Source organism: Archocentrus centrarchus (genome assembly GCF_007364275.1).
Source record: "Archocentrus centrarchus isolate MPI-CPG fArcCen1 chromosome 18 unlocalized genomic scaffold, fArcCen1 scaffold_23_ctg1, whole genome shotgun sequence".
Classification (NCBI taxonomy): domain Eukaryota; kingdom Metazoa; phylum Chordata; class Actinopteri; order Cichliformes; family Cichlidae; genus Archocentrus; species Archocentrus centrarchus.
In genome coordinates, this window is record NW_022060145.1 from 6,198,465 (window position 1) to 6,216,623 (window position 18,159).

At 40.5% G+C, this 18,159-nt stretch overlaps 1 protein-coding gene across 1 annotated transcript; it reads left to right on the forward strand.

Moving 5' to 3' along the window:
• The first annotated feature begins 1,988 nt into the window (after window positions 1-1,988).
• Window positions 1,989-8,577, forward strand: lgi2a (leucine-rich repeat LGI family, member 2a). Its single transcript, XM_030722630.1, has 8 exons — window positions 1,989-2,266; window positions 2,535-2,606; window positions 3,574-3,645; window positions 5,547-5,618; window positions 5,760-5,831; window positions 5,971-6,140; window positions 6,277-6,441; window positions 6,527-8,577. The coding sequence occupies exons 1-8, from the start codon at window positions 2,004-2,006 to the stop codon at window positions 7,342-7,344; spliced, it is 1,704 nt and encodes a 567-aa protein (XP_030578490.1). The 5' UTR covers window positions 1,989-2,003; the 3' UTR covers window positions 7,345-8,577.
• The last annotated feature ends 9,582 nt before the right edge of the window (window positions 8,578-18,159 follow it).

Here is an 18,159-nt window from a genome sequence, read left to right on the forward strand (position 1 = left end):
TCCTTTAAACCCAAATTACTGTTTATCTTCATCCCTCCTCACCAAAACAGGCTACCTTTAAAAGTATTCCTCCTGAGTCTGCACTCCAAACACTCAATCATAAGTCTGAGTACCCCAGAGGATGTTGGTGCATGACAAATGGCCCTTCGCTTTGGGTTCTCTGCTGCTGCCAAGAAGAGTTGGTGTGTTGATGGAGTGGCACAAAAAGGGCAACAGATGTGCAGACTGGTCCCAAAAGGGTCTCGATGGCTTATATTCTACAAAGAGATAAACAGATGGCATGTCATTCAGGGAAAAGTTTGCCTAATTGTGCCTAATTGTTCAGTTTTGGTTTACTGAAAGTTTTGACCACTTTTGAGCTGCATGGTGTTTGAGAGTTTTCTTACATATTAAATCCTTCCACGTTTCAGTGAAATTAAAATCTGGGCTTTGAGTGGCCTTTTTTAAAACCCTCCACTTCTTCTTGAGCCATCCCATAGTTACTTTCCTAACATGTTCAGGGCCATCACCCTGTTAAGGGTCCATATCTGGTTCAACTTTAACATTCAGAAAGATGGCCTCTTATTCTGTTGAAGTGCTCTTTGATATGATGCAGAACTGAGCAGTCCCTAAAACAACCAGGCAGCCTTAAAGCAGATTATTTCCACTTCCAAGCTTCACAGCTGATATGTGGTGGTTCTCCTTTGGTCTGCCACAGGTACATGTTCATGTACCTGTAGTCAAACCACTCCATCTTTGTCTGTCCAAAACTGTGCTGGTTTTTAGCTTCCTGTCCACATTTGAAACACAGCTGATAGGGTCTTAAAAAACTAAACTAATTTACAGTACATGGGTGCAGCAGCTCGCTTGCATCATTGTTTGAAGTTTTTTTTTTTAATTTTCTTCCCCAAACGCTCTCACCTTTGCCTGTATGTTCAGTGGCAAACAGTAGTTTTTCCTTCCCAGGGGGTCATCTGATTGTTGAAGTTTCTCTCAAATATTGTGTGGTCTTCATCGTATTGTAAAGCGGCTTGAAACAACTGATATGAATTGGCGCTATATAAATAAAATTTAATTGAATTGAAATTGGTAAATAAAATGGGTTCCTCTTGTCACTCATTAAAGAGGGGTGAGGCACCTGCTCTGTGTTATTTAACGTTATTTTGTTTTTATGTCTATATGTCTTTTTGTGACATTTGTAAATATGCCATCCTTTATAAAATATCTGGACAGGCAAATACTTGATCTTCTGAAGCAGTGATTACAGATAAGGGCGGTGTGTATATAGTACTACAAACATACTGAGCACAAAGAAGTGTATACACACCGCCCTTATCTGTAATCACTGCTTCAGAAATTCAAATGTTTGCCTAACCAGATATTTTAAAAAGATAATATTTACACGAGATTTGCTCACTGTTTCATTTACAGCCTGTACAGTGTGCTGCAGGCGCTCCAGCCTGGGAGCGGCTCTGTTAGGAGGCGCTGTCCTTGGTGCTGCAATTATGCGCTTCTGACCTTCTGCATGAAGGAAGCATCTATAGCCTACTGTATATCAACATTATGTAACTTCCTACGTCCGAGTCAAAGCTTTTGACTTTGTATTATTCAGACTGAACAACCCTTTGTGGTTAAACACTGCCAGAAATAAGAGAAAGGAGGCAAATTATGTCAAAAATGGCAACAAAATGCACGTGTGTACACAGATGACTGTCAAAATTATTTTTTTAATCTATAATTAACAACGTGCTTGTATATTTGGGAATAATATTAAACTGCATTTCCATAAATTCCACCTATGTTAAAAAAAAAAAAATGCAAACAACGCTGACCGCATATGAAACGAAGGGCTAAGTAGATCAGATCTGACAGCCACAAGCTGCGTAATAATGTCTAATCTTTTCCGATGTATGGCTGTTTAACCAACAGTTATCCCGCTGGAGCGCTGACTTAATAAATATTTAAAGTGGACGGAGAGGAGCCGCAGCTGATTTGCTGATGTCAGGGAGCCAGTGCAGCATTTCATGGTGCAGGGTGTAAACGCGCGCTGCCATCTGCCTCGATCGGTGCTCTCAGCAACCCTCACACATGAAAGCCCGACAAGAAAGATGCCGCCAGCTCTCAAGATCCAGGCATTGTTCTGCGTGTGGCTGTGCTGCCTGTGTCAAACGGGTCATTTAAAAAAGCCTTTCCGATGTCCTTCAACATGCAGCTGCTCCAAGGAGTCTATCATTTGCGTCGGGTCCTCGTACATCCTAAAACTGACCCCCAACGAAATCAATTCTTTGTGAGTAGATCTAAACTGTATATATATGTTTTTAATGAAACAATACGTTTTCTACAGTGTATACATGTATTATATAGTTAAGCCATAACCTCAAGTTTGGGTCTAGCTCTCTGTAGCTTCATTTTACACCGCACAGCCTATAAAATAAGAGCTGATCATGAAAAGCAATGCAGTCTTTTTTTTTTTTTTTCCTTCACACTGTTGTCTACCCGATCACTTTTCAGCATTTGACTTTCTCTTCTCGCTCCTTTCTGCTCGTTTCTTTTAGGAGTATCGTGAATGGGACGTTCACCGAGCTCAAAGAGGCAATGTTTGCCCACATACCCTCTCTCCAGCTATTGTAAGAACACTTTACCAGGCTTTAATACTTCTTGGAAGATTTAATAGGCTGACATTTTAGTGAAGACTCTTATGAGGACATAAATATGCAGGCGGATTTCAAATGAGTGACTTTTGAAACACAAAAATCTGTTTTTAATGTTGGTCATTTAAAATGGTAGATGCATCACTGCGTGCAGCTCAGTAATGCAGTCACAATAGTCATTATATATAAAGCACAGGCTATAGTTTGATTAAGTAGTAGCATAAATTAAACAAGGCTTTTATGCTCCTGTAGGACATGGGGCCGTCTACTAACCTTGTGTTGTGTATTACTTTAGTGCAGTAATGATTTATAAAGTCTGTTTGGTACATGGTGAAGCTTTTCAGTGGCTGGGCTTTTAAAAAGGCTTGCACACTTGGAAATAAATAATAGAAACTAGCCTTGAGCTTTCACTGCTGCCTAGTACCTTATAGAGTGCTTACCAGAGACCATCAGCCAGTTTTGTTACAACACAAGTCACAGCTGTGATGTCAGCATAAACAAAGGCGTGGCACTAACCAAAATCATAATACACAATAATTCTCAGTTGAATGCATATTTGCATCCCATCTTTTTAAACAATCCCCTTGAAATAGGCTTGCTACAACAGAAAAGTCCACGGTTTACTCCACTGTTGACAGCAAACAGTTTTCCTAAGGTTTCTTTGGTACGACGTGTTTTCTTGGCATTCGAGTGGCAAATAGTGAATTTAAATGACAAGAGGCCATAAAATATGATGATATAATATCTAGTTTAACTCAGATTTATGTATATTTGGCTTTGAGAATTGGGTTTGCAGCGTTTGGCTCTGTTTTGGTCGCCAAATTAACTGTTTTTCTGTGAAGCTGAAACATGTCATCTGTTACATTTTTTCAGTGAGAAGCCTAAAGGAGTGCATTGCTGCAGCTGCCAACACTGTAATTATTTCTTTGCTTATTTATTGCAGACTTTTGAATTCCAATTCCCTAACAACTATAAGGGATGATGCATTCTCAGGCCTTCCACATCTGGAGTACCTGTAAGTTTCTTTGTACGGCTCTTATGATATAAGAAAGAAAGAAAGAAAGAAAGAAAGAACAGTGGCTTCACAGCATGATGACAGTATTTATTTTTCATACCCAGATAAAACTGTTCACTTCAAAGTCATTAAAATTTTGTTGTGGGGTTGTTTTATGGGAAACGGCTGTGCTGTTAAATGCTGGGATTTTTAGAATGGGACAGGAAAGTGTCAACTACACGCCCTCTAGTGGTTCCAATTTGACTAGCATGAAAGAATCTTTGCTTGTCTTTTAACTCATCCCATAAAGGACACTCACCAACCACTTTATTAGGTACACCTTGCTAGTATTGGGTTGGACCCCCTTTCCCTTCAGAAGTGCATTAAATGTTTGTGGCATAGATTCAACAAGGTGCTGGAAACATTCCTCAGAGATTTTGGTTCATATTGACATGACAGCATCACACAGTTGCTGCAGATTTGTTGGCTGCATCCATGGTGTGCATCTCTCATTCCACCATTCCAAAGGAGCTCTATTGGATTGAGATCTGGTGACTGTGGAGGTTATTTGAGTACACTGAACTCACTGTCATGTTCAAGAAACCAGTTTGAGATTATTTGATCTTTGTGATATGGTGTGTTATCCTGCTGGAAGCAGGCATCGGAAGACGGGTACACTGTGATCATAGAGGGACGGACATGGTCAGCAGCAACAATATACAGGCAGGCTGTGGTGTTTAAACAATGCTCAGTTGGTACTGAGGGGCCAAAAGTGTGCCAAGAAATTATCTCCCACACCACCAGCAGCCTGAACAGTCAATACAGGGCAAGAAGGATCTATGCTATCGTGTTTTTTTATGCCGAATTCTGACCTTAAAATCTGAATGTGGCCAGAGAAATCAAGACTTATCAGACCAGGCAATGTTTTTTACAGTCTTCTGTTTTTTTTTTCCTTCTATAATTCTCATGGGTGCATTCGTTTTGAGGAGCCCATGTGAATTACAGCCTCGGTTTCTTGCTCTTAGCTGACAGGAGCAGAACCTGCTGTGGTCTTCTGCTGCTGTAGCCCATCTGTTTTAAGGTTTGACATGAGTTGCCTTCCTACTGGAAGGCAACTCAAAGTAGTCTGGCCATTCTCCTCTGACCTCTGACATCAAGAAGACATTTTCACCCAGAGAGCTGCCACTCACTGGATATTTTTTTTCTTTTTCAGTCCATTCTCTGTTAACCCTACAGATGGCTGCGTGGGAACGTCCCAGTACATCAGCAGTTTCTGAAACACTTACATCAGCCTGTCTGGCACCAATGACCATGCCACATTCAGAGTCACTTAAGTCACCTTTCTTCCCCATTCTGATGCTCAGCTTGAATTTCAGAAGGTCATCTTGACCATGTCTACACACCTAAATGCACTGAGTTATTGCCATGATTACAAACTAATCAAAGCATTTCCCTTAAGTCTACCCCAAATAAATATATGTGATTATAGTGTTGTGTGACTGCTGTTGAACAGAAATATAAATTTCAAGATATTAAGAATGATTTCTTGCATGAATTTTACAAAAATGATTGTATGAAGTGACCCCACCAAGCTCACCAGATTCAGCATCATGTCAGGATTATTCTTTCTGAAAATGAAATGGCACCAAATGTAGAGTGTACTGATCATTTTCCCTCCCAGATGACCTAAACAGACAATTACATATGACTACAACAATAGTAAGGATATAACTAATTGTTTTTTTATTAAATTTTTTTTTAAATCTTTGGTTATCTAGTCTAAACATTTAAAATGTACATTATCAAGGGTCTAATTAATTTTTTGAGCATACTTTTCATTGATACAGTAGTTGACCAAATATATTCACTATTTATCAAAAATAAAATTATACTACTTTTTTCTTTTCCCCCCCGATCCACAGGTTCATCGAGAGTAATAAACTAGAGACAACATTCAAATATGCCTTCAGAGGACTCAGGGACCTGACTCACTTGTATGTTCAACTGACTATTAAAAAAATATGGCTTTTCTCTTTATATACATGAACTAATAATTTCTGTTTCTTCGTGCAATGGAGTTATGATAATTTTACTGGATATCATCTGCTGTTTTCATCAATTGTGGTTGGCTCTAGGTCTTTGGCAAACAACAACATTAAAGCCTTACCCAGGGACCTCTTCATTGACCTTGACTCCCTTATAGAGCTGTAAGTTTGTTCCTTAGCTAAATAAGAACATAATGCATTATGTCAAAAATTTGTCCAGTGTCAGATGTATGTGCTCTTCATTTTTTAAGTCTGTCTTTTTCACTGTTCAGCAGTGACATACAATACTCCCTTTCTGCAGGGACCTGCGAGGCAATGCCTTTGAATGTGACTGCAGAGCCAAGTGGCTTATGACGTGGTTAAAGAACACCAATGCCACAGTGTCGGATGTCTTGTGTGCTGGACCGGAGGACATGAAGGGCAAGCGCCTCAATGATATGACCAGCCTGCAAAATGAGTGCGTCTCAACGGGTGAGAAGCAGCTGCCTGTTTCCTGATCAGGGAACTCTGCAAAGTAATTCTAAGGGGCTGTAAAGGTTATTAATTTGATGTGGCTTTTGTTTTTCAAAAAAAACCAAGCAAAAGTTCACATTGTACCTCTCCACAGATTTCATCCTTCATCAGTCTCTTGACTCAGAATCTTTGTCTGTCGACACATTCAGCTATAAGAATGATGTCTACGTGGCTATTGCTGCTCCCAGCACAGAGAGCTGTATGCTTTTCCAGTGGGACCACATAGAAATGAACTTCAGGACTTATGATAACATCACAGGTATGGCAGTATCTCAACAGACAGTCCCAGAATACTCAAGCTGAGTTTCACTCTCATGTCATTCGCGTGTTTCCCTGTCCTTTAGGTCAGTCCATTGTGGGGTGCAAGTCTGTTATCATCCAGAATGAGGTGTTTGTCATTGTGGCTCAACTCTTCGGTGGTTCCCACATTTACAAATTTGATGAGGACCAAAGTAGGTTCAATAAGTTCCAGGAGATTGAGGTGTCCAAGATCTCAAAGCCTAATGATATTGAGGCCTTCCAGATTGGCTCTGACTGGTTCTTTGTGATTGCTGACAGCTCGAAAGCTGGCCTTTCTACCCTCTACAAGTGGAATGATAATGGCTTTTATTCATACCAGTCACTGCATGAGTGGTACCGCGACACCGATGTAGAGTTCTTGGACTTGGATGGGAAGGCTCACCTTATTCTGGCAAGCCGGTCACAGGTTCCCGTGATCTACCAGTGGAGCCGGAACAACCAGAAGTTTGTCCTGCAGGGCGAGATCCCCAACATGGAGGATGTCGTAGTTGTGAAACACTTCCGGATCAAGGAGGAACTCTATCTGGCTATGACGCGGTATATTGGTGATTCCAAAGTTCTACGTTGGGGTGCCAAACAATTTGCTGAGATCCAAGCTTTGCCCTCACGAGGCTCCATGATCCTCCAGCCGTTCTCTTTCAAAGAACGTTACTACCTGGCTCTGGGAAGTGATTACACCTTCTCACAAATATACCTGTGGGATGAGGACAACAAACTCTTCGATCGCTTTAAGGAGGTGTACATTCAGGCCCCTCGCTCTTTCACCGTGGTATCTACTGACCGCAGGGACTTCATTTTTGCCTCTAGCTTCAAGGGAAACACGCAGATCTTTGAGCACATTATCATCGACCTGAGCTTGTGAGGGGCTGTGCCTTATTGTCCCTTCTGAAATCACATGTCTTCCGCTTGAAAGACAAATTCATGAAGGAAAAAAGAAGAAAGGATAAGACCTTGTGAACTGTTAAATATCAACTCCTTCATAGTTTTCTCTCACAGATTAGAGCAGGGTCAAGATGTATCGTGACTATTTCTCAATGGCCTTGCACTCATGGGTCCTCAGACCGTCACTGGTACTACCATTTCAGAACTACTTCTGTTCATATCACTGAATTTCATGAAGGTGTAAAAAAATGAGAAATATAATTTTATCTATTTGAATGCATCTTTTTTTGTTTGTTTAATATCCCTTTCCTAATAGTTTTATACAGCTAAAATAATACATCAGGACCTGAGAGAAAGTAACAAATGCATTCTCATTTGTGGCTACTGAAGATGGAACAGATGAGTGTGGCACCTACCTTGTATCCTCATACCCTGTGGTAATGTACAGTACCTTGCCTTATCAGCACTGGGGTCTTTTATTTGATGGTTCCACAGTGCCTCCCTCTGGCCGTGATCAAGTTCCACACCCCTCTGCTCTTTCCATTACAGGGAATGTCTTGAAAGCACAAACCTTTAATTATCATAGCTGAGATCGTAGAGTGTAGTTGTCTGTTGAAAAATGTCTTGGTAGGTGCTGTAGATTATACTGCATACAGTAAGAAGCAGCGGTTTGTCGTTTCAGCCGACTGGATCTAACTAATACCATCTTATACAAATTCATTAATGGAGAATTGCCATTTAGATACAACTTCTAGATTTGCTGTACTGTAAGTGGCAAAGTAGACAGAAACTTAGTTTATCGGTAGCGCAAAGGACCTACTGACATGTTAAAAAAAAATCAAAGCTGCCCAATTAACAATATTAACCTTTTTTTTTTTTCCTTTTTACTAACAGCTGAAGTCAGAAGCATCAGAGGCATACTTTGCTTGTCCAAAAGAAAGGCAAAAACATTTATATGTAAATAGAGCTCTTGGTGATGAGAAGCCTTTTCAGATTTTCATTCTGCTTTTGGAAATACTGAATGCTGACGAGCTCCAACATGTACATAAACCATGGATTGTAATGCCACTACCTGTTCTGAATGGATCTTTGCACTCACAAAACTCAGATGTTACTGCAGCCTGCAAGAGCATGACATTCAAAAGAGGGTGTTTGCCAAATTCTTTTCAGATAAACCTAACAAAGTCTAAAAGTGCTTCTAGGTGAACGATATGCAAGCTTTACAATTCTTTTGTATGATTTTGTTTTAAGCATACTGAATGTTACTCTAAAAAGTATGATGTAAGTTGAATATCAAAATAAATCTGTGAAAGTATGATTGTAAAATGTGTTTTGTGTTCATTCATCATTAGGATTATGGATATAATATCATTTTCTTCACAGTAATGTTCATTAATCACTGATCGTTTTCAGAAAAAACTTGTATATAGTGTAAAAATAATTTACCTTCGGGCCGGGCCAGCACCAGATGCATACATAGCAAACATAAACATAAAAAAGGCATTACAGTGTTAATGCTTACATTTACTTTTAGTGGGAACAGTGTTGTTTTTGCCAGTGCATCAAAGTCTGGTGTTAGTTTTGTTGTAGCAATTCTCAGAATACTCAGCATCCATCATAATTATGATATGATTTGATTTGGATGATTCTGTACCAAATCTTCGGCGGGCCGGATTAAAAAGACCAATGGGCTGGGTGTGGCCCACGGGCTGTAGTTTGCCCACCTTTGGTCTATATAGACTCAATGATGCTTTTCACTATTGTTGAGAATGTCTCCTTTTCTCATTATTTACGTGTTGCATAGATATGCTGTCCTGTGAAAGAGTAAGTAGAATCCATGACTCCAAAGCTCATAGAAGCACTTTTAGCAGCAATAAGTGGAAGTACTGATCTTCTGTAAGACTAATCAATCTTTCCTATCATTATGGAATAATTCTGTCCCACTCGTCTTTACAGCTTGAATGAGGTTTGTCAGCATTTCTTTATACGCAGCTCTCTTAACATTTTAATCATGTTGAGGTCTGTATTTTGACTGGGCCATTGCAGGACCTTGATTCTTTTCAAAGTCAGCCATTCTGTTGTAGATTTGCTGCTGTGCTTGGGATCATTGTCCTGTTGCATGACCCCGAATACAGCCAAGGTTTGCCTGTTGGACAGATGGCCTCACATTTAGCTGTAGAATATTTTGGTACTCTTCATGGTCGACTTAATCACTGCAAGATGTCCAGCTCCTGTAGCTGCAAAACAAGTCCAAATCACCACCCCTCCACCACGCTTAACAGTTGGCATGAAAGTGTTTGTGCTGACATGATGTATTTGATTTTTGCTAAATGTGGTGCTGTGCCTTATGACCAACCATCTCCACACTGATCTCATCTGTCCAAAGGACACTAAAGTCTTGTGATTTGTTCAGATGCAACTTTGCAAACCTAAGGCACACTGCTATGTTCTTTTCGGAGAGAAAAGGCTTTTACTTTGCAATCCTTCTGAACTGTCATAAACTTTAACATTTAACGTGCTAACTGATGCCTGTAGCGTCTGAGATGGAGCTCTGGGGGTTTTGCAGTTTGTTTAACAATTTGGTAGTCTAACTTTGAGGTAAATTTGCTGGGATGTCCACTCATGGGAAGATAGTGGCATTGTGTTAACAGCAGACACACGAATGCTGCAGAGCAGCAAACTGCCACAGCTTCTGCTTTTATACAGGTGCTTACAGTGAATGATGACCAATTAATCAAGTTTACCTGATTAGAAGCACCTGGCTGCTACTTTCCCTCTTAATTCCTATTGAAACAGTGAGGGTGCATTTAGTTTTTGAGAAACATTTTACTCAGAAGTGTTACAAGTGTGTATGATATGATCCACTAGCATAAACTAAATGTGTACAGTGATTTGTGTACAACTTTTGAGGACAAATGCTCTGATCCACACAGAAATACGAATCAACTTGATCAAATGTAAAACTATTTTATAAATATGTGTATCCAAAAACTGATCATTTATACACAATTTTTTAAAGTTCAACTTCACAAATCAAAAAGCTTCCTGTGTGTAGAAATGTCTAAAAAATATCTGACTTTCTTTTCTCGCTTACAGAACCTTAAATGCGCGTGTACGACTTGCCTGATGCGCACAGATCATGTCACATGCCCACGTGGGGTTTTGAGACAACTTTCACGCTGTCAGATTAGCGCAGATCCACAGACGTAAGCTGCATTTAAGGGCCGCACTATACACCGTGTAAGTAGAGCACTGCTTTCCTTTCCTGAGTCACCTGATGGTTTACCAGAATCAGTTCAAGCCTCTCCGAAAGTCTTTTTTCCACGGTGTCACTGAACTCCTCCCACACCTGAGTTTTTGTTTCTGCCGCCACCCGAGCTGCATTCAGCTTGTACCTGTGAGCTGCCTCCAGAGTCCCACAGGCTAACCAAGCCTAATAGGACACCTTCAGTTTGAAGGCTCCCTTGACCTCTGGTGCCCACCATCTGGTTCCAGGATTACCACTAAAACGGGCACCAACCATCTTCCAGCCACATCTCTGTGCAGCAGCCTCAACAATGGAGGTGTGGAACATGGTCCATTTGGACTCAATATCCTCAGCCTCCCTTGGAATGATGTAGAAGTTCTGCCAGAGGTGGGTGTTGAAGATCTTGTGGACTGGGGCCTCTGCCACGCATTTTCAGTGCACCCTCACTATATGTTTAGGTGTGCCAGGTCTATCCAGCATCCTCCCCTGCCACCTGATACAACTCACCACCAGGTGATGATCGGTTGACAGCTCAGCTCCTCTCATCACCGAAGTGTCCAGAACATACCGCTGCAGATTTGATGATAGGATTGCAAAATCGATCATCGACCTGCAACCAATAGTGTCCTGGTGTCATGTGCACTTATGGACATCCTTAATAACTCTATGAGTTTGTTTCCAATGGGTATTGGCCAGTACTTCCTCCAGTGATTTGTGGTCAACCAAATAAATATATAAAAAAATCTTGATCACCATATTACTCAACCATAATAACTAATTGCTTTTTCTTCTCACCAAGGTAGATAAGATCTGTGGATGCCAAGCCTGGCCACAACATGATGATATTGGACATGTTGAAAATGAGGCGAGAGCAAGACCCAGCAAAATATGGATGTGTGTGTGTCTCATGTTGGTTGCTATGGCTATTAAAAACATGGCCAGTATAGTCCTCATACCCAGGAAATGTCAAGATTTATGGCTATGGAGGGATGTTATGAATGAGATGGATGCTGCCACTGAGGCTCTTGTTTTTATGGTGGTTGGCTTACAGGCCCACTGTAAGGCTCCAGTTGCCTACTACCTGACCAAGTCCCTCTGAACAGAGACATAGCAGGTTCTACTTGTTCATGCGCTGGAGGAACCACATAAGCGTGACTCAGAATGGTGTGTGTCACAATGGATGGGCATGCCTCTAAGGTCAAGCAGGTGCAACCAACTTGGGTGTCAGCTAAAGGGAAACCCCGTTGTGCTCTTAAAAACATTCTTTCCACATCCGGTGACTGGTGAGAGAGTGTTTGTGATGATGGATGCTTGCCGTATGTTGAAGTTGGCTTGGAATATACTGTATGCTTACAGTTCAATAACCAGCACCACTGGCCAGATAAACTGGAGCTATATCATTCATTTGAATGATGTTCAAACAAAAAGATGCATTGCACTCTGCCAACAAGGTAAACTCCTCCACCTGGGGTACTACAAGGTACTACATCATGTGCTGTGTATGGTTACTATTTGGAACCCGATGATTCAGATGCTTTCTGTTAATGCAGACATTTGCTTTTAGATAATTGACAGGCTCTTTGACATCATGAACAGCCGAAATCCCCATGCCAACGAGTTCTAAGCTCTCCTGGGTGCTTTGAATTGGGCAGAGGTAGAGTTCTTGTTGAGAGGCAGGAACTACTTGATGAGTTTGGAAATGAAAGATGGCACACCGCTTCACCGATCAGAGAGGTTCTTTTTGCATTAACAGTTCATAAGTTTAAAACATTAAGTTCATGTGATGTTCTGTTCTAGGCTCGGCAGTATAGATAAATCAAATGTAATTTTGATCAAATGCCTTTATTGGTATATAGGGATTTTTGTAGGGATCATTGTGCCTTCACACAATGTTGATATATAATGGCTATATTGCCCAGTCCTATTCTGTTCACTTGTTCCATATGTTGCATCATAAGTTCATATGATGCTTTGTTCTCTGGTTCCAGTGTTTTTGCTGTCTCCAGTTTTGTTTCTGTTGGGTTTCTATCTTCAGTTACTTTTCGTTCCTCATAGGTGTCATAATGGCATGTGTGGCACTGCTGATGTTCTTAAGCGTTCCCATTTCTGTTATTTCATTTCTCGTTGCTTTCACATCTATAAATGAACAAAATCTCACAGTGCTCTGTCAAGGTACCTTTAGCATGATAATGTTGACAAAACATTTTCTTGTGAAAGTACCTATCTGCCATGGGAGTCATCATCAAGATTGACACCCTGACGAGCAGCTTCGGCCTCAGTGGTACAACTGCACCTACGGCTTTAGCCAAGATCCCTTTGACCTCCTCTTCAATTTAATTAGGGCATCAGCTATGGATTTCAGGTTTTTTTTTTTTTATTAATTTTTTCTTTTACCGTGTGGTTTGTCTGTATGTTTGGGCATTATTATCATGGTAACTATGTTGTGATTATGAAATCAGATTGACAGCTATGTCCACTTTACAGACAAATCCTGTCACATGAAGCTAACACTTCATGCAGTTTAGGAAGCCATTTAGCTTCTTTTCCTCTCTGATCCTACAACTAGACAACAGGAATCCAATTAAACAAACCAGACAAAAACATTAAATGTATTCAGCTTTTTCAATCTTTTCTATTTGTATGAGGTAAATGTACATAACCCTTTGCTTGCAATAGTTGAAGTGACCCTCTTTCACAGCACTAAGCTCAATAAAACGTTTCTGGTACCTGTTTCTTGTTTGTGTGTTCTCTTAGGGGGCTGCAACCCAATTGCAGGCCATCTTCCGCCATCTAATGGTGAGGTACGGCGTGTTACCAAGCACATTGGAAAATGTGGCAGCACAGGATGAGACCATGTCCCTACCTGGTTTTGAGATGTTGCTTTCTCCAGCTTTGGAAGAAACTGAAGAACTTCAATCCCTGTTGACAATGTTCCTGCAATTGTGTGTGACCATAATTATCTACCAACCTGCTTTGGTGGCCTTGTGGACGATGCCTTGTTTATATCTGTTTTTGTCATTCGCCCGATTTTAAAAAAGCTTTCTTGTGATGTGTGTCGTGGTAGTTTGGTGACTGATGCTGTACCCTCACCATTTGATCAGCGCTATCATTTGCTCATACTGAATAACAAAGGAGGGCTGATGATTCCTTCAGAGGGAAAGGTGATCAAATCAGCCGAGCGTTTCATTTCGCCAGTCAGTGTCAGGGCAAGCTGTCAAAGTGTCCTTGATCAATCAATTTGTCTGAGCTGAGATTGGTTCAGAGGATGTGTTTTTTCTCAATGGGCACAAATCAAATTTTGCTTAGGGCCCCTTCAAGGTTTGGGCCGGCTCTGGCTTCAATGCATCCATAGTCAATTTCTGAGAGTTCAGTGCTTCACTGAAGCTGCAGCATACTGAGCCAAAGCTATGGTCAGTGTCAAATAAAATGATACTGATCTGAACAAAGTCTGGCTGCTTTTAACCCTCCATGACAAACCTCAGGATGCAGCTTTATTGGACCAGCTGGCACCTGAGAGTTTAAACAAACCCAAAGTCCATCTCTGTTTGTGTGTCTGTGCTGAATTAGACTTTGCTCACTTCTCTTTAATGTGTCTCTGTCTTAACACCAGTGTTTTTATGATTAGGCGAATTTGTTAGTTGTACATGCCAATATTTTTTATTCAGGTGTGGGAACAATGGCTCAGAGTGTGAACTTCAAATGAAGGTGGTGAGATGTACTAGATTAATCCCTGTGCGAAGATCTTAGGTCAGATTACTGGACTGACCACATCAGCCTTTTGTGAGGTCTGTCTAAAGAAGACTAACAAAAATTTTGTGAAGCGTCCTGAGAAGATGTAAAAACAGAAGCACACAGTCGTACATGCAGTTGTAGTGAGCTTTCAGTAATTTTAAATGGATTTGTTCCTCTAACTCATGTCTGTCTCTCTCTGTTAGCCCTGTGACAGACTGGTGACCTAGCTAGGGTGTACCTGCCTGTGCCTGCTGGTATAGGCTCCAGCCCTCCACCCACACCCTGAAAATTGAATAAGCAGAAGAACGTGGATCGACTAACTAACTTACTTACAGAATCCCTACCATGAGCCATCTTCCCTATATTTATAAATATCCCCTATATTTACATGAAGGCCAGGACAACGGTGCTGTAAACATGAAGAATACCAGTTATTGTCAGTTTGTTCTTTTACATTGAAAATTATATTGAGAAGTTAAAGAATCCACCCATCCATTTTCTTAACTGCTTGCCCAGTTAGTGGAGCTCTGCAGTGTATTACAGCTGACACAGGGAGCAAGGGGGGTACACCCTGGACAGGCTGCCAGTCTGTTACGATGTGTTAAGCAGTGTATTCATATTTAATTGAAAAAGGAATCAATGATTTTCTATAAATTTGTAATGTATTTTTCATTACTGATTCCAAGATGGCATATTGGTCTTTATAGAAATCTTGTTTGGTGTTTTAAATGTTATTTCTGTTTTCTGTTTGCCAGCACAGCTCTGCACAGTCACTGTCCAGATGGGTCAGTGGGAACAGAAGCCCTGTGCTAGCGTACAGGCTCTGATCAGCAACATCCAGCAAGACCCACACAGCCTTTTCCATCTCCCTGCTGGAGCTATTTGTTTGTCTGTGTCTGGAGAGTCAGATTTTTTTGGGGGATTTTTGCAGTTCCCTGTGTTGGAGAAACAGCCTTACACTTGCATAGGTAAGGCAGTTTGCAGAGGTCATTAAAACCCTCCCACCCTGGCTTTCACATGGTAGAATTTATCATACGAAACAGCAATATTTCAGTGGCTGCTGCTTATACCACAGGTTAACAGATCTCTACAGATCCATAATGCTCATAATGATGCTCAGCATCTATTATTCATTCATACAAAGTAATGTGTTATCTAGTAATAGTATAATTGCGTCAACCTGGTGCTTTTCATTTATGTAGAATTAATATTGAAGTATGAATGCTAGACCCCGTGTATCTGTGTTCTCTGTTTTCTGACCTTGATCTTTTTGCAGGGTCAGAAAACAAAACCAGGATTACTGTACATGTTTCTTTCCTAGGTGGACGGTGATTTGATTGTGACACAGGAAGCCGCCTTTGGACTAGTGAGGAAGCAAAGCTCAGGAAGAAGTGTGGTTGAGCCATCACATGGTACCCACATGCTTGATGCTGAGAAGGATGTATAGGAATACCTGCAGTCCTGTTCTTTTAGCGACAAGCCTGCTCAAGTTAGTCATAGTTGCAGAACACTATAGTGAGTGTGATAACTGAGGTATAAAATGATTAAACAAATGGAAAAATAGAGAAATGGCTTCCCTATAATTATCACTATTTTAATCTTAAGTAACTTCAACATACTGAGGTCACAAAAACAGGAGAAAAAACTCCAGTGATGTTTGTCACCATTAGCCAAGAAGACCACAATAAAGTAATGACAGTTGTGACTTTGCCCACAGTTCCAAAATAATAATTGTGCTCCTAATTGATTGTTCCCATATTTAAAATACTTGGAATGGCATAAAAGTCTGCAAAGGTTTTCATCCTTCATCCTAACATTTGTAGCATCACCCTTACCCTAAGTCATGAATATTTTTTTGATGATGTAGCCTAGTGGTAATTAGGTTCATAGCTTAGTGAGAGTATTACTCTTTTTAATATTCAAAGTATCATAAACTTGTTGTCAGTGGAGACAATTCTTGGAAAAATATTATGAGTTACTGCTTGAGCAATCTCTACCAATGGTCACCTGATCCAGCCCTAAATATAAGCTTGATCCAAAAGGAAAGTTTTAAGCTTAAACTTAAAAATAGAGAGGGTGTCTTTCTCCTGAATCCAAACTGGGAGCTGGTTACACAGAAAAGGGGCCTGAAAGAAAATGATGTCATACTGCATTCATTCAGAATCACGAGATGGTGCACCAAGCAACATGTCACTGTCCACGATTATGAAATGCTGCCATAACAACCTGTCCTCTAATTTCCCATCTGTTTGTTGTACTGTTGAAATGAAGATCTAAAGTTATCTAAATTTGAGCTCTAATGTTCAGTAGTATAATATTCTTCACCTCTGCATGTGATTTTCTCCAACTAGCTTTAATCCCAGATGAAGCAGAGCAGCAGACAGTTTGAGGGGTTTGGGCTCACAGATGGTGACAGTATGGAGAGACTGCGGCCCTTCCCCAGAAACCCTGCAAGAATCACAGAGGAGATGAGTCCATCTCACTGTCTGGATTTGTTGACTGATGTTCTTCTGCACTGCAGGTGTACCACAGCACCTATAGGCTGCTAACATCTGAATCTTTGAATATTGGTGCTGTATTTTTTGTAATAAATAGACTGAGACTGGAGTTTTATCCACACAATGAAACACAGCAACCAAGCAATACCTGTTACTGTTGTCTAATAAGTGTGTGAATCTTTAATAATATTTATTTGCTGCCCATCATAGAAAGAGCGTTCTTATAAACATTGAGAAAAAAAGATGGAAGAATCTGAGCTTCCTGTTTCCTGCTACAGATGCTGACTGTGACTGAATCAACTTCAGTCTGCCTGCAGCATAAAAGAAAGCATCCAGGTAAAGTGATGTGGATCAGTGGATAACCCTGCCACCACTTTCAAATGAGATCCTATTAGAGAGAGACTGTCTGAGCCATTTTAGCCTCACAAGAAGGATAAAAGTTAAGATCCAATTTTGACCATAATACTAATCATTGCTGTGTGTTTTCAAACTCAGATGTGCAGGATCTCAGCATCAGACTGTCCAAACAGGCAGCCAACTTCAACAAAAGACTGAGACAGTGGCCTCCACAGGTGAGCATGTTCCTGCACCAATCAGCATCTGTTCTCTGTTGGTCTGTGTGCTTTAATAAATGTAGTATTAATAAGTATACTAACCTAACCATAGTAACCATACAACAGTCACATGAAACATCTACCAACTACTTTCTAAATGCCTGGCTGCTGCCTGCCAGTCATTTTAGTAACCACATGGTAACAGGACTGATCCTCTGCTTCCTTTATTCCCCTCAAGATTTAAAGATGATGTTTCAAGGAGTCTTAAAAGAGACGGGACTGATGTCATGTATCAATCACAATGATTATGAAGATGACAGCGAGAGCAACTAAGGCTGTAAAAGTCTGACCATGACTGTTTTGCTGCTTCCTGATTATTAATGAATGTTATGAGCATGTTTGTTTTTTGGTTTTGGTTTTTTGCTGTAATTTTTTAAAAACAAAATTCACTAAACTCAGTTTACATTCTGTGTTATTTCATTTTTACAGACCACACTCACTGCAACTAAGAAAACAATCATTTAAAAAACTAATGACTCAGTGACTTTATAAAAGCTTTAAGTAGTCCAGCCTGTGAATATTAACACACCATACTGTATCTGTACAGCATGTTTTTGTACATGTATGATGTATGAGATTTGTTTACGTTGATGTCATTTCCTGATTTATTTTGTGATCTTTGTCGGTTTTCTCTTCTTTGTAACTGATTGTGATTCAGTGTGTAACCTCACCTGCTTCCCTTTGTTCCCCATGACTAAGTTTTT

Bases quoted from the DNA above. Each gene is read 5' to 3' on its own strand.
- lgi2a (XM_030722630.1), top strand. From the start codon at position 2,004: ATGGTGCAGGGTGTAAACGCGCGCTGCCATCTGCCTCGATCGGTGCTC. The intron at 2,607-3,573 runs GTAAGAACACTT...TATTTATTGCAG, and splicing joins ATACCCTCTCTCCAGCTATT to ACTTTTGAATTCCAATTCCC. The intron at 3,646-5,546 runs GTAAGTTTCTTT...CCCGATCCACAG, and splicing joins CTTCCACATCTGGAGTACCT to GTTCATCGAGAGTAATAAAC.